Below are 22,025 nucleotides of genomic sequence, written 5' to 3'. Positions count from 1 at the left end.
CCTAACAAATCATGAAACCAAGACCCAAAGGATCAAACTATTTCCAAGTAACTGAACTACATCCCAGAACAAAACTTAAGAATATTTATAAGAATAAAAAAGCATGCAACAAGATAAAATTCACAATGTCTGGCATCTAGTCAAAGGTTACTAGGCATGTAAAGAAGCAGGAAAATGTGACCTATAGTATGGAGAATAATCAAAACTGACACAGAACTGACAAATATATTAGAATTAGCAGAAAAATGCACTATGAGATTAATGACAGATTAGACATTTTGGAAGAAAAAATTAGTGAACTCAAAGACATAGCAATAGAAGCTATCCAAAACAAAACACAGAGAAAAGGAATTTTTTAAAGTGAAAAGAGCATCACTGAGCTGTAGAACAACCTCAAGCAGCCTAATAGATGGTTAATTGGAGTCTGTGAAGGAGAAGAGAGTGAAGAAGAGACAGAAAAAATATTTGAAGAAATAATGGCTGAAAACATTCCAAACTTGATTAAAACTATAAATCTGCAGTTGCAAGAACCACAATGAGCCCCAGGCACAAGAAACATGAAGAAAAAAACATGAAACTACATCATAATCAAACTGCTTAGATCCCATGGTAAATGGAAGATCTTAAAAATAGAGAAAAGCCTGGTCAGACGTGGGACTTGAAAATATGCTGCTCAGACCAATGTCATAGAGCGTACTGCCTATGTTTTCTTCTAGAAGTCTCATGGTTTCGGGTCTTACATTCAAGTCTTTAATCCATTTTGAGTTGATTTTTGTGCATGGTGTAAGGGAGTGGTCAACTTTCATTCTTTTGCATGTGGCTGTCCAGTTTTCCCAACACCATTTATTGAAGAGACTTTCCTTTCTCCATCATATGCTCTTGGCTCCCTTGTCGAATATTAGCTGTCCATAAACGTGTGGGTTTACTTCTGGGCTCTCAGTTTTGTTCCATTGATCTGTGTGTCTGTTTTTGTGCCAGTACCATGCTGTTTTGGTTACTATGGCTTTGTAGTATAATTTGAAATCAGGGAGTGTGATACCTCCAGCTTTATTCTTTTTTCTCAGGAATCCTTTGGCTATTCAGGGTCTTTTGTTGTTCCATATAAATTTTAGGATTCTTTGTTCTATTTCTGTAAAAAATGTTGTTGGAACTTTGATAGGGATTGCGTTGAATCTATAGATTGCTTTAGGAAGTATGGACATTTTAATGATGTTAATTCTTCCAATCCAAGAGCACAGAATATCTTTCCATTTCTTTGTGTCTTCTTTGATTTCTTTCAACAATGTTTTATAGGTTTCGGTGTACAGATCTTTCACCTCTTTCGTTGAGTTTATTCCTAGGTATTTTATTCTTTTTGTTGCAATTGTAAATGGGCTTGTATTCTTAATTTGTCTTTCTGCTACTTCATTGTTAGTGTATAGAAACGCAACGGATTTTTGTACATTGATTTTGTATCCCGCAACGTGACTGTATTCCTTTATTATTTCTAAAAGTTTTTTAGTGGACTCTTTAGGGTTTTCTAGATATAAAATCATGTCGTCTGCAAAGAGTGACAGTTTCACTTCTTCTTTTCCAATGTGTATCCCTTTTATTTGTTTTTCTTGCCTGATTGCTCTGGCTAGGACTTCCAATACTATGTTAAATAAGAGTGGTGACAGTGGGCATCCTTGTCTGGTTCCTGTTCTTAGAGGAGTTTCTGCACAGCAAAGGAAACCATCAACAAAACAAAAAGACAACCTAACAATTGGGAGAAGATATTTGCAAACCACATATCAGATAAGGGGTTAATATACAAACTATACAAAGAACTCATACAGCTCAACAACAAAAAAACCAACAATCCAATTAGAAAATGGGCAAAAGATCTGAGCAGAGATTTCTCCAAAGAAGATATACAGATGGCCAACAGGCATATGAAAAGATGCTCAACATCATGAGCTATCAGGGACATGCAAATCAAAACTACAATGAGGTATCACCTCACTGTGGTCAGAATGGCTATAATTAACAAGACAGCAAACAACAAATGTTGGAGAGGGTGTGGAGAGAAGGGAACCCTTGTTCACTGCTGGTGGCAGTGCAAACTGGTGCAGCCACTATGGAAAGCAGTTTGGAGTATCCTCAGAAAATTAAGGATAGATCTACCATATGATCCAGCTATTCCACTGCTGGGTATTTGTCCAAAGAACTTGAAAACACAAAGGCATAAAGATGCTTGCACCCCTATGTTCATTGCAGCATTACACACAATAGCCAAGACTTGGAAGCAACCTAGGTGCCCATCAAGGGACGAATGGATAAAGATGTGGTATTTATACACGATGGACTACTACTCAGCCATAAGAAAGGACGAAATCCAGCCATTTGTGACAACATGGATGGACCTTGAGGGTATTATGCTGAGTGAAATAAGTCAGAGGGAGAGAGTCAAATACCATATGATCTCACTCATAAGTAGAAGATAAAAACGACAAAAAAAAAAAAACACATAGCATTGGAGATTGGACTGGTGGTTACCATTGGGGAAGGGGGGAGGGGTGAGGGCAAAAGGGGTGATTAGGGTCACATGTGAGGGGATGCACTATAATTAGTGTTCGGGTGGTGAACATGATGTAATGTATCCAGAATTTGAAATATGATGTACATCCGAAAAAAATTTTTAAAATAATTTTAAAAAAGAAAATAAATTACTGTCTAGGGCTTTATTTCATTTGCCGACAGTATTTCAACTTCCTTAAAACAATGTTTGTTGTGTTTGGTGATATAAAAACACATGCCAGCATTATGTTACAAATATATATGTAGACCACCACTGAGGTTTTGAATCATTCTCCCCAAATTATTAAACACAACTATGTACAAAAAAAAAAAAAATAGAGGAAAAAAAAAAAGAAATGTTACCATACAGAGTAACAAAAATAAGGATATCAGATTTCTTATCAGAAACAGTACAATTAAGAAGAACGATGTCTTTACAGTACTGAAAGAAAAAAACCCTCCTCAACTTAGAATTTTAAACCCAGCAAAGGTATCTTTCGGAAAATAAAGGCAAAATAAAAACATTTTCATGGGCCAGCCCAGTGGCGCAGCAGTTAAGTTCATAGGTTCTGCTTCGGCAGCCCAGGGTTCACCGATTCAGATCTGGGGTGTGGACATGGCACTGCTTGGCAAGCCATGCTGTAGCAGGTGTCCCAGATATAAAGTAGAGGAAGATGGGCACAGATGTTAGCTCAGGGTCAGTCTTCCTCAGCAAAAAGAGGAGGATTGGCAGCAGATGTTAGTTCAGGGCTGATCTTCCTCAAAAAATAAAAATAAAATAAAAACATTTTCAAACATATGTGACATGGTATAACATCACTTAAAGGTATACTGTGGTAAGTTAAAGATGTATGCCATAAACCAAAAGCAACCACTAATACAACAAAACGGAATTATAGTGAATAAGACAACACAGAAGAGAAAATAGAATAAAAATAAATTAATCCCAAAGAAGGCAGAAAAGAGGTAAAAGGGAATACAGAACAGATAGTACAAATAGAAATCAAATAGCAAGGAAATATAGTTACACTTGACTGTATCAATAAAAATGTTAAATGTAATACATAGTCTAAATTCCCCCAATTAAAAAGCAGAGATTGTCAGACTGGGGGGAGGATACAGGGGAAAGCAAGACCTAATTATTTATCACCTACAAGAAATGCTTTATACATAAAGACAAATAGTTTCAAAGTAAAAGGATAGGAAAAGATATACCATGATGACGTTAATCAAAAGGAAGCTGGAGTGGCTATATTAATATCAAAGTATATCCTCAGACCACAATGGGATTAAATTAGAAATGAGTAAAAGAAAGATCTTTGCAAAATCCCCAAGCACTTGAAAACTAAGTAACACAATTCTAAATAACCTATGGACCGAAGAAGAAATCAAAAGGGAAATTAAAAAGTATTTCGAAGTGAATGAAAATAACACCACAACATACCAGAATTTGTGGGATGCTGCTAAAGTAGTACTTAGGGAGAAATGTCTTAAATCAATGACCTCAGCTTCTACCTTAAGAAACTAGAACAAGAAAAAAAGCAAATTAAACTCAAAGTGAGTAAGAAAAGAAATAATAAAGACCAAAGTGGAAATCACTGAAATACAGAACAGAAAAGCAATAGAGGAAAATCAGTAAAACAAAAACTTTTTCTTTGAGAAGATCAGACTGATCAGGAACAAAAAGACACTAACAGTATTGTGCATAAGAGAAGTGGCATTACTACAGATTCTACAGATATAAAAAGGACCATAAGGAAATATGGTAAACAACTTTATGTCAATAAATTCAACAATTCAGATAAAATGGACAAGTTTCTTGGAAGACAGAAACTACCAAAGCTCACTTAAGTAATAAACTGAATCGCCTTATACTATTTAAAAATGAAATTTGTAGTTAAAAAACATCCCTCAAAGAAAACTCCAGGCCAAGATGGCTTCATTGGTGAATTCTACCAAACATTTAGTAAAGAAATAATACCAATTCTACACAGACTCTTCCCAAAACTTTGAAAAGGATGGAATTCTTCCCAACTTACTATTTTTTATTACTATTATGATGATGATGATGATGATGATTATAGCATTATTCTGAGACCAAAACCAGATAAAGACATTACAAGAAAACTATAGACCAGAAGCCCTCATGAATATAGATTAAAAATTATAAACAAATCTATATTGTAAAAAAAAGAATGTGTCATGACCACGTGGAGACTAACCCAGAAATACAGCTTTATTTTAATAGCCAAAAGCTAGAAACAATTCAGTGGGTGAATGGATAAACAAAATGGTATATCCATACAATGGAATACTCAGCAAGAACAAAGAATGGACTGTTGATAATGCAACAATGTGGTTGAATCTCACATTGTGAGTGAAAAAAGAGCAGCAAAAAAAGAGTACTGTATGAGTTCATTTAAGGAAAGTGCAAACTAATCTATAGCCAGCGAGAGCATATCAGTGGTTGCTTGGGGATGTTTGGAGCGGGGGAGTGGGCATGAAGGGATGGGAGTAGGTCACCAGCGGGCACGAGGGAACTTTGGGGAGTGATGGATATATTCACTATCCTGATTGCGGTGATGGTTTCACACATGTATACATATATCAGACTTATCCCATTGTATACTTTGTGTATGTCAATTATATGTTAATAAAAACTACTTTTAAAAAATGATGAGCAACAAAAAAACAAACAACCCAATCAAAAAATGGGCAGAGGACATGAACAGACATTTCTCAAAAGAAGATATGAATATGGCCAATAGACACATGAAAAGATGTTCATCATCGCTAATCATCAGGGAAATGCAAATCAAAACTACACTAAGACATCACCTTAACACCCGTTAGATTGGCAAAAACATCCAAAACCAAGAGCGACAAATGTTGGAGAGGTTGTGGAGAAAAAGGAACCCTCATACACTGTTGGTGGGAATGCAAACTGGTACAGCCACTATGGAAAACAGTATGGAGATTTCTCAAAAAGTTAAAAATAAAAATACCCTATGACCCAGCCATCTCATTACTGGGTATCTATCCTAAGAACCTGAAATCAGAAATCCCAAGAGTCCCTTGCACCCCTGTGTTCATCGCAGCATTATTTACAATAGCCAAGACGTGGAACCAACCTACATGCCCAGAAACTGATGATTGGATAAAGAAGATATGGTATATATACACAATGGAATACTATTCAGCCATAAAAAAAGACAAAATTGGCCCATTCACAGCAACGTGGATGGACCTCGAGAGTATTATGTTAAGCGAAATAAGCCAGTCAGAGAAAGACGAACTCTATATGACTCCACTCATAGGTGGAAGTTAGTATATTGACCAGGAGATCTGATCGGTGGTTACCAGGGAAAAGGGGGGGTGGGGGGAGTGCACAAAGGGGGAAGTGGTGTACCCACAACATGACTAACAAAAATGTACAACTGAAATCTCACAAGGTTGTAATCTATCATAACATTAATAAAAAAAAAATGATGAGCAACATAAAAAATAAAGCAACATGGAAAATAATTATAAGAAGAAGATTAAAAAGCACTATATAAAATGTTTGTTTACTATTATAGCAATAAAAATACCAAAAATAATGTTTTTATCATGACATGGTAGAGCGATGGATGATTTTCCGTATTTTCTTTAATGTTTTCCTAACTTTTGTAATTAAAATTATCAACAACAAAATCACGATATAAGAAGAAGTGCCCTCTGATAGTAATTCTATTTTTACTTAACTTTTTACAGGGAATCACTTTAAAAATGAATGAGCTAAATCATTGTATTGTTGCGAGAATTATGCATGGAGGCATGATTCACAGGCAAGGTAAGTTTCATATATACAATTCTTCCTTCCTTCCTTCCTTAACTTTTTCTCCTGTAGCCTAGTGGAGGAAGTACTTTTATGATTTAGATAAAAGACTGTTTAATTTATGGTCCATGCAAACCATCTGTTTAAATTCTCTACCTTTGGTTTTAATCACTGTTGGCCTCCATTTTTTCTTATTCATCTGTACATGCTCCAGCCTGTACATAACGGAGGGAGGGTATATATTACAGTTCCGTTGCTGGAGCATCTCTGAATCTCTGTTTAGATCCTGACTTATTAGAGACCATGGGAGATAAAGCAAACTATCGCATCGAGCCCCAGGATATATGGAAGACATCTATTCTGGGATATAAGATACATATATAAAGTTAAATGACACTTCAAGAATTACTCTCTCATTCATTCAGAAATGAGATACGCTATTTATAAATTAGGAGATTAATGTTTGATAACAATATAAAATTTAAATGGTAAAATAAGCGATGTGAAATCTGTTATTAAGTTCTTAATACCTACTACAGTAAGTGCAGTCATTATGAGGAAGGAATTCACTAAGGACTGAAGTAGACAAAGAATAATTTTTTGAGAAAGTGCAACTTTCATTAGCCCTCAGGTAGACAGGATTTGGACATGTAGGTTTAGGCTCCTCTTTGAAAGGGCTGAATTATATGTACTAGAATATAGAGGCTGATCCAAAAATGACTCTCGTGTCCAAAAATTAGACTTCCTTTCTTTGAGATAGGGTTATTTTTATGCTTAACACCTCTTTTCTTAACCCCAGAGAGCAAGAAGTAACACTATAAGCATTTTAGCGCCTTCCTGTCCCCTTTAGAGATGACTGCTGTGTACACAGATGGGGTCTGGCATTACTGCTGCCTTCAGGGGCATCTTTATAGACTTTGGGAGTTGACTGCACTCACACGGGAGGATGTTTGGGTTTAGATTCCAGTATTAATTTTTTGTTTATTATTTTTAATAATTTGCCATAAATTCAGTAATGTCACAACATCATTAATCTCTTTTTCTTATGTTACTGCACTGGCTAGGACCTGCCATCTTTAATGAAGTGGTGTAGTGGACAACCTTGTCCTATTCTCATTTTTAAAAGGTAGCTTTCCAATGTTTCCCCACAAAGAATAACTTTTACTATAGATTTTTAGTAGATACCTTTCATTAAGATTGAACAAGTTCTCTTATATTCTTAGTTGCTGGACATTTTAATTATAATTGGGTTTTGAATTTTGTCAGATGTTTTTTCTGTATCTGCTGAGATGATCATTTGGTTTTTTTCTTTTTATGGTGAATGACTTTTAAAGATTTCCTAAAGGTAAACCTCCCCTTGCAATTCTCAGATAAATACAGCCAAGTCATTGTGGATACTAATATTTTGTTTAGGATTTTCATATTTGTAATTATGAGTGAGACTGGCCTGTAGTTAATTTTCCTTTCTTGTGTTTCTCTGTCTGATTTTAGTTTCAAAGTTACACTGGCCTTATAGGATGATTTGGAGAGCCTTCTCTCTTCATGAGTTCTTTGAAAGACTTTGTATAACACTGGAATGATTTGTACCTTGAAAGTTTGATAGAACTTGCCTATAAAACTATCAGGGCCTGATGTTTTGTTTTTGTTTGTTTTTTTTTAGGAGAGTTTTTTTTTTTTTTTTACAACTGCTTCAGTTTCTTTAACATTCTTAAGGCTATTCAGGCTTTCTATATCTTGAGTGAGTTTTGGTAAATTACATTTTCCTGAAAAATCTTGCTTTTAAAAATTATTGCAGTAAGCTTCTTAGTGTTCTTAAACCTTTTATTCTCTGCCATCTCTGTAATTATGTCCCCTTGTTTGTTCCTCATATCGTTTATTTGTGCCTCGTCTTTTTTCTCTTGATCAATTTGCCGGGGGTTTGTTCACAAACCCACTTTGGGTTCTAGTAATTCTCTCCATTGTATATTTATTTTCTATTTCGTTGTTTTATGACCTAGTTTTTATTATCTCCTTCCTTCTACTTGCTATTGGTTTTATCTGACTTTTTAAATTAGACACTTAATTCATTTATTCCAGTCTTTCTTCATTTCTAATATAAGCATTTCAGACTAAACTCTACCTCTAAGTACTGTTTTAACTGTATCCCACCAGTTTTGAGATGAAGCATTTTTATTATAATTCAGATCTAATAAGATTTTATTATAATTCATTTTTATTATAATTAAAATTTCTATTATGATATTTTTCATTGACCTTTAAGTTATTTAAAAGAGTTTTTTATGTACTATATTTACGAGGATTTTCTATGTATCTCTTTTTATCATTTACTTCTAACTTAATGGCAGTGTGGTCAGAGAATGTGGTCTGTATGACACCATTTCTCTGAGGTTTGCTGAGACTTGCTTTACAGCATAGCACTTTAAATCATTTTTGTAAATGGTCCATGTGTACTCAAGAAGAATGTTTATCCCTTAATTGTTGCATGCAGGGTTCTCTATATGATGATTGGCTTGGGGTTGTTAATTTTTTCTTTCAAATCTTCTATATCTTGAATAATTTTTTGTCTATTTGACCTATCAATAGTTGTTGAGATATCTCATTATTATAGTGGAGTTTTTCAATTTCTACCTATAGATCTCTCAATTTTGGCTTTATGTATTTGAAGCTGTTTTATTAGGTACATAGAAGTGCCTGGTAACCATTTCTATCCTTACTAATGCTTTCTACTTAAAACCTTTTTTACATAATATTAATTTAGTATTTGCTAGCATGTTTTCTTCCATTCTGTTATTTCCAGTCATTCTGTGCTTGTATGCTTTAGTGTGTCTCTTACAAACATTTCCAAAGCTGGGTTTTTCATTTTTTAGTGCATTCTGATGATTGCTATCTTTTAATGGGCAAGGTTAGTCCATTAATATTTATTGTGATGATTTCTGTCATCTTGCTTTTTTATTTATATTTATTCCATTTTTTAATTGATTCTCTTGTTTATTTTTTGTTTCTTTTTTGTCCTCTGGAAGTTTAGAATTTCAGCACTCTATTTCCATTTTTTAGGTGGTTACCTTGAAATTTTATCATGCACATTTAACTTTACATATACTAAAGTGAAACAGTATCTTACTCCCACTCCCAAAGAATACAAAGACATTGGAACAAACACTGAATTTGATCACATTCCTGACTTGCATATTATTCTGGCCCAGTATTTTAGTTCTGTCCTGTTTTAAATCCACAAATTTGAAATTACTGTTAACATACATGACCATTTTTGTTTGGATTTATATAAATGTTTATGATTTTATTTGCTCACCATTCCTTCTTGGATCTCAGACCATCCTTTGGGGACCATTTTCCTTCTTTCTAAAGTAAATCCTTAAAAGTTCCTATAGTGTTAATCTCTTGTTGATAAACTCTTTCAGGTGGTGTTTATCTGTAAATATTTTATTTCAGCCTTAATCTTGAAGATTTTGCTGAGAGCACAATTTTAGGTTGATGGTTACCATTCTATTGTCTTTTGGCATCCATTGTTAGATACTGAGAAGTCTGATGTCACTGCAATTTTCCTTGCTTTGTAGGTGATCTCTCCTTTCTCTCTGGATGTTTTAAGATCTTTGTCTTTGATATTATATAGTTTCACTACCTCTCAGCATGGATTTCTTTTTATTTATCCTGTTTTGGATACATTATTCTTTCTGGATCTGTGTAATCATGTTTTCATCAGTTCAAGAAAATTTGCAACCATTATTTCTTCAGATATTACCTCTTCTCCAATTCTCTCTCTTCTCTCCTTCTGAACTCCAGGTAGATGTATGTTAGACATTCCCTGCATATCTCTTAAGATCTTTTTCCTATTTTTTTATTTTTTGTTTCCTATTTTCCTTATTTCCTTGTTTCTCTGACCTGCATTCTAGATAATTTATCTGTTTTATCTTCCAGTTCACTGAAACTCTCTTCAGCTATATCTGAACTCCCATTCCGCTCATCCAGTCAGTGGCTTGTATCACCAGTTATATTTTTCTTTTCTAGAAGTACTAGTCATTTCTTCTTATTTTTATTTTCAGATCTGTCTGTTCACACCTGATATTCTCTTGTTGCATACTCATCCTTCTAATTGAGTCCTTAATTTTTTCCTAATATTTAACATATAGCTATTTTATATTCCAATCTGACCAGTCATTCCAGTATCTATCCTCCTTGAGGATCTAAATCTGTTTTTTATGTTTCTGATGGCTCACATAGTAGTTTGCCTTATTTTGTGTTTGATGATCTGCAAGAGGTCATTGCTTATCTAATTAGTGGAAGTCCTGTGGGCCTAAACTGGGAACGCTTTCCTCCAGAGAAGGGTTGTTCCTTTTTCTACCAGTTGCCGTGGATTGCCACTGGTCTGGGTCTTGACTTCCTGTGGAATCCTAGGCTCAGCTTCTCTAACTTGCTGTTGGCCCAAGATTCAGAATCCAGCTAGCAGCATTGCTACTGTGGCATTCACCCTTCCCACTATTTCATTCCACCCTTAGTTTGCCACCGCTCTGGATCCAGTTCACAGGGTTTTTTTGTGTGGAGGGGAGGGCAGGGGATGGGAGTAGGAAGTGTTCTTGGGGATTTGCACTACTTTTGTGAGACCCGTAACACTTCAAGAGGTGTGCCCTAAGCAGCATATAGTTATGAGAAAGTCTTTGAGTGACTGATCAGCCATATTGGAAGCAAAAGTGCCCAAATTTTTGTTTTATTTTTTATTATGTTCATCTTCAAACATAAGTAGAGAGAATAGTGCAGTGAATTCAAGTTGAGAGAATAGTGCAGTGATCGCCCATGTGCTCATAACCCAGCTAGAACTATTGTTAATTCATGGCCACTGGTTTCATCTGTACTTGCTCTACTGCCCACTCCCTTGGGTTATTTTGAAGCAAATCCCAGGCATCTTATTTTATCTGTATGCATTTTAGTGTTACCTCTACAAGATACTGTGAGCTTTTCATAACGAAGTCAGATCAGTATGTAAAAATGTGCACAATTTATAAATAAGGAAGCAAAATTTTACATAACTTTCTATTTAAGCATTGCTTCTCAGTCACTTTTTCCAGTTGAAGTATTACAGGACTCTGAAATGCCTATCAAATTATTATTAAAAGGTTGTGTTATGTCTAATATAAGTTCAGTGTTACCTAGGTATTATATCACAATTCTTTGAAAATCAACAGCCTTTGTGTCATATTTGGTTGATAATAATAACAGCAAACACTTGAATGGGACTTGCTGTGTGCCAAGAACAATTTTAAGCCCTCTGCATGTATTAAACTCATTTAATTCTCAAAATAATCCTATGAGATAGGTACTATTTTCATCTCCATTTTATAAATGTGAAAACTGAGACATAGAGAGTTTCAGTAACTTACCCAAGATCTTAAAGCTAGTAAGTGATGTAGCTGAGATTTGAACCAAGACAGGCTGGATCTAGAAGCCATAACTTTAAACCACTATACACACTGCCTCTGTCAGAAAAATAAGCCAATTTCCACAGCCATCTTTCAAAACTGTGTCTTCCATAAGTAGGTGTATGTTTTGATGAGTTTACTGCATGAGCCAAACTTGTACCTGTTTCTGAAATATTGGCCTTCGATATTTAGCTTAATTCTCTTTTTTCAAGATTTTATTTTTCCTTTTTCTCCCCAAAGCCCCCTGGTACATAGTTGTATATTTTAGTTATGGGTCCTTCTAGTTGGGACATGTGGGACGCCGCCTCAGCATGGCTTGATGAGCGGTGCCATGTCCTCGCCCAGGATCCAAACCGTCGAAACCCTGGGCCGCTGAAGCAGAGTGCGCAAACTTAACCACTCAGCCACGGGGCCAGCCCCTTAATTTTTAAAAATTACTTACATTTGTTGCCTTTGGGTTTTGTTATTAAAATGTATGTATAATTTCATGTTTATAACTTTGTGTAAATCTTAGGTACACTTCATGTTGGAGATGAAATTCGAGAAATCAATGGCATAAGTGTGGCTAACCAAACAGTGGAACAGCTGCAAAAAATGCTTGTGAGTAAATGAAAGTCTCTTTTTCTAAGGTTGACTTTCAGTTTGTTAGCTTGTTTTTTAATACACAAATAAGGGATATTCTTTTATAATCAGAGTATTTCTGGTACCATCGTTTGTTTGGACTTGAATTTATACAACATTCCTAAGAACTGACAACTAGGGAGATGTTTACATGCAGCAGAGTTTGGAAACATTTTGCCCATCTTTAGCAGTGTGAGCTTTAATACTCTCCTTTCATCCTTCATCTCCTGTTTCTTATCCAGCAGATGTTTAAAGAAAACCTTTCCAGTTGTGCATACATGTGAACTAGTTTCTCACTGACCTCAGCTCTGCTGACATCAGCCATGTCAGAAACCTCTTTCCGGTTTAGCTGAGTCATAGTCAGCTGTATTGGATCTCTCTAGAGCACAGAGGGTAGGAAAGTCACAGTAGGGCAGGCCATTTTTGACCGTACATAACCAAAATATGTGTTCAAATTCGGCTTTGGATTTTTTTTTTTTTTTTTTAGCAAAATGACAGGCTCTGACGAGCAGAGGAAGGTGTCTTGGACCTCTGATCCTGGACCTTCTTCCCACTGCAATGTGGCAGCCTCCCATGCTATGAATATCTATTAAGTGTGAAATACGCACCGCAGACTCACTACAGTAAAAAACATAAGGCCAAAATTGTGAAATAAAAAGTAAATTTTATGGAGTGCACATGGTAATGTAGCCTACCAAATATAATTTTTATGTAATTGCTTGTTCTACTGTTCGATTCAATTTATATTCACTTTTGAAAGACATGTCACTGAGAGGTTTTTGTATTCATGTCTATAAAACAGTGACCGTTGGAGGTCTGTTACACCACTGCTGTGTGAACAAGGCAGTCAGCCTTGACTTTGCAAGGCTTCTCCCAGGAACGACTTCTACTGTTTACTGTGAGCGATCCCTGCTTTGTAACTCAGTTTCATTTTAGGCCCATGCACTCTCAGCTGGCTTGCATTAATTGCCCCCACACATTTTGAGTGGTTTCTTACGCGGTTTTTTGTGCAACATTTGTTGGTTAAGAGTCTCCTTTTTTCTTCCTCCAGCGGGAAATGCGGGGGAGTATTACCTTCAAGATCGTGCCAAGTTACCGCACTCAGTCATCGTCCTGTGAGGTAATAGCTCTAACGAAGCTCTGTCTCCTCTGGGCTCTTAACTAACTGTCTGCTGATGGCTGAATGTTTTGGCTTTCTGGGAAATTGTTTCTGCCTGTGCTGTTGATCACTGCACACCAATTTTACAACAAAGATAACGGAACAGAGTAGGTCCCATCCACCTACTCAGCCCTACTTCCATGGGGATCTCCTCAGCACTTGAACTTTGTGCAGGCTGGAATCGAAGCGAACTGTAGAGAAGCTACAAATAATGACATAAGGCTTAATAAAGAGTAAATGAAGTTTCTTAGGAAAAAAATGAAGATCGTAATGGCATTAATATTTCCAGGAAGTACATTCACTTCCCTTGTTAATAAATCTCATAGACAGTTCTTCTTTCCAAGAATCTGAGAAGCGATCATTTCTGTTAAGATAGAGTCGTTCAAATAACTGTGACAGGTCTCTAGATGGATATTAAGTCCTTGAGGAATTGATAACTGACTTTATTAAAGGAATATAGGTTTTTGCAACCTTCTATGAAATTGTTTAAATTTGGAATGTTATGTGATTCGTAAACAAGTAAATTTTCTAGAGTAATACAACCCCAAAGTTTCTTTCATACAATAGGCTTATCCTATCGAAATTGTAGCTTTTCCAACTTATATTATTCAGTTTTATGTTGGTTATTAAATGAGATTCAAAAATCTATTCTTTTTATATTTGGAAATACAAACTGGCATAAATGGTATCATCTTTGGTCATTGCACATTTGGCTTGAGTTTTATTTTTTGAAGCTTGTTCTTTCATGTGCATCTTCCAAGTATGTGTACATCAACACGAAGTACACATTTCCTACAGTTAAGTTTTAAGACTGACAGGTAACTTATTGGAACTCATCTAGAAAATTGAATTTGTACTTAGGAGAAGTCGAGGGAGAAATTATAATGCTTCTTCCACTCTCTAGTAATGCTCTAAATTTCACAAGAAAAATCTGGCTTCAAGATAAATATAAGAATTTGTAGTTTTGTCAAGTGTATTTTTAGTGAGCCATGGCAATTGGAGTTTCTGTTATGTCAGGTCTTGAGCTCCTCTTGGTGGATTTTTATGGAACTTCAATTAATACTATATTTGAAAAGAAAATGGAGAACTGCTTCTGCTCCAGGATTCATAGTTTTGAAATTCCTTACCTAGAACACAATCCTTGCTGGGAAAGAGAGGATGTCACATGTACATTTTATGAAGCATTTTAAAACATTATTTAAAGCATCTAAAATCACAGATGGTCCTCATACCACTTCTCATCATTGAAGAAATTTAGTAAATATGATTGATTTTTGTCTTTTTGGCTAACTAACAGAAGGTACTGTTAGTTATTAATATAAGTTTCACTTGTGTTTTTTAAGTGGTTGAACTAGTTTTGGGATGAGAACAGTATTACACATGTAAATTCTATGCTCTCGAGTAAGAAGAGCCCCCCTCTTACCTTCTTTACCTCTGAATAGTAGAAAAAGTAATACTCTCCTCCTAGCCCCACCCCCAACCTATTTGACCCTCCTGTGCTCTGGCAGAATTCAAGCCTGTGGTTGAACTTTTCCCAGCTAGGGCAATACTTCCCACAGAAAGACTCTCTGGCCACCTGCATCAGCATCCCCCTGACCCTTGGTAAAAGAGGGGACCCCTGCCCCTACTGACTTGAGTCTCTTGGGGGGTGGCACCTAGAGATCGATCTGTTCACTAATGTTTGAGAATGCTCATCTAAGGGATCCTGTTATTTAAAAGGCTAACAAGTCCCAGAAGTTTTCTTTAAATCTTCTAGAAAAATAAGTCTTTTGAGCAGACATACACATTTCAAAGGTTTCAAAGAACTCTATTTAACCAAAAATTTAAAAATACTTATTTTCTTCCTCTCCTTCTTATCATTAAAGTTGATTTGGACAATAAGGGAATGGAGCCTGGAAAGGATTCTGAGTGTGTCAAATAGTATAGGGAGTGCAGTGGAGGAGCCTGGATCTAAGGAGAGTGGCTGTGGCTCCTGGGATCTTTGCCAGAAATGTAATATTTTTAGAGGCTCGAGATTTTGTTTTAATCAATCTGCTAAAGTGATCTAAAGAATAAAGGTTTCTTCTCTGCTATGTATGTATCTTTTTACTCTTACTAGTAATATTTGTCCTAGAAAGATTCTAAGGTGATTACCACATAAGAAGTCTTTTTTTTAGGTTCGTTTCACTGCAAATTGAGTCATTCAGTAATTTTTGACACTGAAGTACCTAAAAATTATTTAAATACTTTTCAAACCTAATTTTTAATAAAGATTAGGCAGTTGGGATCTTCAGCAAAATAATTTTATAGTAATATTTGTCAATTTACAGTACTTGGTAGGATTTTAATATCAAGTCACTCTTCTGGGTCTCATTTAAATATTTAAAAGCAAAAGTTGTAGAATGTTGGAGACAGAAAAGCAATGATTAATGAATGACACAGTCATCACTTACAGTATGTGAATCTTCAAATTGCACAATTTTTTTCGTACTTCTGTGAAATCCTGCAAGTCAGTTAGTATGGCACCTTTACAGCTAAAACCTCAAAGGAAATGGTTGTCGGACTGTGGTTGTGACTGTTGATGTGAATATCTCTGTTTCTGTGCCAGTGTTCTGTGTTAATGAACCTTGTGTCTTATTTCAGAGAGATTCCCCCTCCACTTCCAGACAGTCCCCAGCTAATGGTCATAGCAGCACTAACAATTCTGTTTCGGTAAGAACTCTAGCTCCACACAGCAAAGTGTGACAATTTTGTTGGTGCCACCTGCCATGAGTGTTCTAGTTACATGTGTTCAGTGGAAATATTGTCTTCTGCCGATATACAAGGCTACTACAGCTACAATGCAGTTTACTCCTGGAAAATCTTTTTCAACTTTTTCTTCTCATTAAAAATCTCTTTCATTAGTTGAATTTAAAGAATTATAGTTCAAGACTATTTTGGTCATTCTCAAAATGTTTCTGTATCACCCCACTAGTATTGATGACTTTGCTCAAACTTATGCAAAGGATGTAAATGGAAATTTGTTGAAATTTCTACATATTTTTTTAATTTGAGAAAGATAAATTTAAGGATTTTGCAGAGTAGGCACTTGGGTATTCTCGGGCTTTGTAGTTGTCTATTCTGAGTGATATCAGCACCATGTTTTAGTTTCCGCTATCTAAGTTTACGAATTGGTGTGCCCTCTGTTATTGTGGTACGTGCACATATTTTTGTGAATTATAAGCCTTGCCTGGATATGAAAAGCAAAAGGAACTGGCTTCAAACTGCACTTAAGCCACGCTGTTATCACATCTTTAACACAAAGTACTTTATATTTTGACTTGAACTTGGAATTTTACACTTTTTTCAGAACTATCCATTTTGGAATATAAAAAGAATTATTTTTCATTTATTTAAACAAATGGAAGCACTTATAGGTGCAGGTGTGCAATATTCTGGGGTAACAAAATCTTCTCTAAGTTGCCCATATTGCTGTTAAATTATTGAGAATTCTAATAATGAAGCAGTATCGCTTTTTTCCTGACTCCTGATTTGCCCTTTAAAAATATGTCAACTTTTTTATCAGGTAAAATTTTAAATAATTTAGAGATTATCTCAAATGGACTGATATCAGTAAGAGAAATCATGGAAGAAAATTTCCTATGATTTTTATTTTTGACTTCAAAATAGGCTACCAGAGGAACTCATTTATAGCAATTAACATTTAATACTTTTAAGATGGTGAATATTCATATAGCCATTGAATTTTTCAAAATCTAAATGGTTGCAGTGACTAAGTTGAAAAGGGCAACAAACAGCTCTTCTAGTTTTTTGGGGTTTTTTTAATAGGCTATTTCACTTGCAGTGGCTTTTGTGTTGAAGATGCTGAGTTGTTTCTTAAGAACACATTTTCTCTCTGCTTAAACTGACCTGCTTTCTTCAGCTTGCTGCTAAATGGCCTGGGTTTGATTTTTTTGATAACTCAACATTTCTGAGAAATGGAATAATGTATATTATCTATTTAAACTTAAATCTAGCTCATTTTTTAACCATATTGTAACAGAACACACAAATTACCTTGTACTCTTGAAAAGTAAATGAAAATTTTTCTCCTGGGTTGGCTTTATTCTACAGGACTTGCCATCAACTACCCAACCAAAAGGACGACAGGTGAATAGATATCCTCTATAGAAACTTCTCTAAACTGAGCTGCTAATAGCCAATCCTTTATTAACCCTTTCCATCCCATAATGCCTGCATTTTGGACCATAACATTTGAGCGTTGAGAGCTTGTACCATTTCATTTTAACACATTACACATGACTAATTCTCTATAAAGATTTTTTTCCTCACATCTTTGTAGCTGTGATGGTTATTGTAATTTCAACCTGATAATTTTGTGTTGATGGTTAAGAATTCAGCCTTTGGGGGTCTTATGGGCTTGCCTCTGGGGTGGAAAATAATTTAAAAGGTTACAAAATTCTTAGAATTCCAAGAAAAACTAAAATGTACATGCTGATGAACATTTTTAAGCAATAGTTTTCTGAAATTTGAAGGGTTTTTCTTAATTTGTATTTGCATGTATATTTCTAAAAGCCATTTGCAATGAAAAATAAGAACATAGATATCCTGGCTTTACGTCCTAATATGACTCTGTTGGTTCAAACATGAAAAGTTATGTGCTGCCTACCACTAGCAAGTAACTTTCTATTTGCCAGCACTTTAAAGTATGGATTTTAGGTGCAAATGCAGAGACTTGTTAATTTTATGGGCTGGATTTCTGAAAAGAAAAACAGAATAATCACACAATAGTTCCAATGCCTTCAGGTTGGTTTTACAGTGACTTATACATTAATATTCAAATTTAATTTCAAGAAATAGAATTTTTATGGGATTTTTCTTGAAATGTATTAAAAAATAATCAGATTTGGAATTAAGATTTGCATAAATTAGCGGCTGATAAAGTTCACCCACAGTTTTGTCTTAAGGCTGCATAATTGACGCAGCATTGGATATATCTAGCACCTTATTTTAAAGCATTTAGAAATCCAGTAATTTGTAAAATGCTGCCATATGGTAACCCATTGTATGCTAATCTGTTTTCTCTTTTAATATTTACTAATTACGTTTACATATCATAAAATTGAGAGCCTTGAACTCAAATGTGTTCTTGAAGCTCTTTGCTGATTTCAGGTGTTACATTGGCAAACCTAGGATTCAAATTCGTTTTTCTTCTCTAAGAGTAAAATACAGATTTAAACCTAAATCCTTTTTAAAACATAAAACTATTTTTTTAAATGCTTTAAAAAATTGAATTACACTTCAGTTTATCAGCAGTGTGTAGACACACTGCCAGTTGTCATGTAGGCATTTTACAGTAAGATACCAACACAGGGTTCTTGCTAGTTTTATATCATGTACTGCTTTAGAGTTAAAACCTACCCTGAATGCTTGTGTTTATGGCTTAAAGGCTGCCACATGATCATGACAACTTATCCATAACATCAACTAAATATACGCAGATTTAAAAATGGTAGGCGTACTTCTCTATAATTATAGGCCTATTCTGTTACTGTAAAAGCAGAAATTAAGTCCTTATTTTTATTAAGTATCTTAAGCGTTCCCTCCAAATAAAAACAGCAAAGATTTGAATCTGTACACATCAAAGGCAGTACATTGTTTCTAGTGGTAGCAGTTTTTTGTGTCGTATTTCCATGCATCGTTTTTCCTTTCACCATCTAATGTCCTGTTTGTATTGTAAGTGTTGGTGTGTGGTTATTCGGTTAGAGCTGTTCTCTTTCATATCACCATGGCATCCTTTCTTACAAACTCCTGTTTTATAGATCTATGTAAGAGCACAATTTGAATATGATCCAGCCAAGGATGACCTCATCCCCTGCAAAGAAGCTGGCATTCGATTCAGAGTTGGTGACATTATCCAGATTATTAGTAAGGATGATCACAATTGGTGGCAGGGTAAACTGGAAAACTCCAAAAATGGAACTGCAGGTCTCATTCCTTCTCCTGAACTTCAGGAATGGTACGTTTTTGTTGTTTTGTTTTGTAATAAAAATGAGGCTCCGCCCACCATTTTTCAATTTTATGTTATTGTTTTGTAGTATAAAACTTGTTTGATAGCTTCCTTGCTCTAGTAGGCAGACAAAATTCAAATTAGTCATCCACAGCATCTGGTGAGCCTCCTACTTAGAGAGCCAGGTGTCGGTTTCACATGTAAGGAGAGGAAAATACAGAGAGACGTTGAGTGACTAGCCTCAGGTCGCGGTCTCTCAGCAGAGCCCTCTGCTCCTATATGCTGTTTCAGTCCTTTTAGAATTGCATTTTTTTTAAATGTACCCTCTGCTTGCCCTTCTGCGTGCTCTCACCACCCCTGTCCCACTCCATCACCAGCAAAAAACTCAAATGCAGTGATTCAGTGTCACTCGGGGTATTTGAAGATAAACTGTGTTTCACTATTAGAAGTAAAAGGCAGTCAGAAGCTTCATTCTTTACCTTACCAGGTCTTAAAAATGTATGTCTATTAGAAAGATTAAGCTTTGAAAGCAAGTTGAAGTCAGACAGTTTTCAGACATTGTTTTTAACTGAAAGAAGGGGAGTCACAGACTACTATATATTTTGCTTAAATCTGTTTCTGCTATTATTGTTACAGTTTGCCTAGTTGAACTATTTTTTGAAAAATGTTGATGAGTTTACCTTTGTTGGTACTTAGGCAGTATATCAGAAATCTAGTGCAAAAGAGAGAACTTTATGTCTGAGTTTTGTTTCATGTGAGAAAAAATAACAACCATTAGACGTTGTGCTAGTTCCTCCCAAAACACTTGACCCTAGCTAAGAGACCAAAGGCACTGAGTCCACAGATATTTATAACTATTTTTTCACTCATTTTTCTCACTAATGAAAGGGATTTTCCAGTTAATCTCTTTTGCTTGATTGCCTCTTTCAGCTATCCCATGTTTCCCAGAAATATTCTTAAATTTAGAATGTTGGAGCTGATAGCTTCAGATGCCATCATTTTACCAAGGAATTAAGGATCGTAGGCGCAGATAGAGGAAGTAGCAGCCTTCCATCTGGCATTGTCTTTCAGCCTGATCTTCAAGAAACAGTTGAAGCATTAGCAGGAGTAAAGTGATTTCTCAGTCACTTTGATGATGCTATTATTACTGATATTTATGTTTTACAAAATGTGTTCCTGAATGTTGCCGTGCGTTGTAAGCATTTATTGAAAATAACTATGTAGATTTCAGACCTCTTCTCCCCAGTCAGATCATCAGTATAAATCATGTCTCTCCAATACCTAGAACTTGAGTCCTCTGGAAGAATCCTGAGAAATGGCAGTGGAAAAACCATATTTGCTTCCTGTTTCCTGTAAAGGTGGACTAGGTTATTGGAATCAATCCTCCTGCTGAAAACAATGAAAAGTGCTGCAGAAAATATGCTTTTGAAAATTACCTTAAAAGCATTGAGTAGCTGAAGACATATTGGGGAACTCAGTGACCAACTTTTATATGAAAGCCATTAATCAGAGGGGTCAAAATTAGAGTACAAATTGACCCGTTTTGCCAGGAGGGCATTTCTGTTATCGAAAACTTCTCTGCCAGAGAACCAAGGTTAAGCCTGAGGCCTGTACCAGTAGGGGATTCTGTTAGGAGACCCATCCCACATCATTAGGACTGCAAAAGGCTGTTCCCCCAAGTGAAGAGCAAACAGCTAAGCATGCCCCTTACCGCCTTTCACCACCAAGGGACTGTAGAGAAGACTGCCTTGTCACTGGGCAAAGCAAAAGACAAGAGTAAAAGGAGAACAAAGTTCCCCTGAAAAACTTGTGGCCACCAGCCTACTTTGAATGGATTTGCACCCAGGGAAACTCCAGCCATGCGTTTGATTTGAGGTTTTCCCTTTACTAATAGTTTCGAATATCTGTTATAAACAGAAAGAAAGTCTCTGAAGGAGAACGCTTACATCCTAGAGCTCCTCCTAACCCGGCCACATAAACTTTGTCAAGGGCAGTGACGAGCAAGTCAAAATAACCAGGGCCACAAGGAAACAAAAGGAACTTCCAAGAACAAAAAATGCGGTAACAAAAACTCAGTGGCCACACACCTACTAGAATGGCTAAAATTTTTTTAACCTTTCATCAATAGGTATATAGATAAACAAATGATGGCATATCCGTACAATGGGATACTATTAAGCGATAACAAGGAATGAACTGTTGCTGCACATAGCAATATGGATGAAACTCAAAATCATTACGCTGAGTTTCCAGGCAAAAAAGAGAACATACTGTGTGGTTCCATTTATATAAAATTCCAGAAAATGCAAAACTAATCTATAGTGACAGTGGTTGCCTGGGGATCCGGAGGTAGAAGGTAGGGATTACAGAGGGGCATAAGGAGATTCCTGGCGTGATGAAAATGTTTGTTATCTTGATTGTAGTGATGGTTTCATGGGATGTATGCATATGTCAGAACTGAAACTGTAC

At 35.7% G+C, this 22,025-nt stretch overlaps 1 protein-coding gene across 23 annotated transcripts in view; it reads left to right on the top strand.

The window, feature by feature from the left end:
• Positions 1–22,025, top strand: part of CASK (calcium/calmodulin dependent serine protein kinase) — a 361,743-nt gene that overhangs the window by 312,592 nt on the left and 27,126 nt on the right. For 6 of the 23 annotated variants that reach the window (XM_070605846.1, XM_070605844.1, XM_070605843.1 and 3 more), the window contains 6 exons: positions 6,292–6,370; positions 12,302–12,387; positions 13,460–13,528; positions 16,190–16,258; positions 17,660–17,695; positions 19,369–19,565. In XM_070605846.1, the coding sequence (XP_070461947.1) occupies positions 6,292–6,370; positions 12,302–12,387; positions 13,460–13,528; positions 16,190–16,258; positions 17,660–17,695; positions 19,369–19,565 (536 nt within the window). The remainder of the gene's footprint in view (positions 1–6,291; positions 6,371–12,301; positions 12,388–13,459; positions 13,529–16,189; positions 16,259–17,659; positions 17,696–19,368; positions 19,566–22,025) is intronic. The other 17 variants (XM_070605863.1, XM_070605862.1, XM_070605860.1 and 14 more) reach the window with 3 other exon arrangements.

Source organism: Equus przewalskii, chromosome X, assembly GCF_037783145.1.
Source record: "Equus przewalskii isolate Varuska chromosome X, EquPr2, whole genome shotgun sequence".
Classification (NCBI taxonomy): Eukaryota; Metazoa; Chordata; class Mammalia; order Perissodactyla; family Equidae; genus Equus; species Equus przewalskii.
The sequence above is the reverse complement of the archived record's forward strand: the minus strand, read 5'-3'. Positions and strand labels throughout refer to the sequence as shown.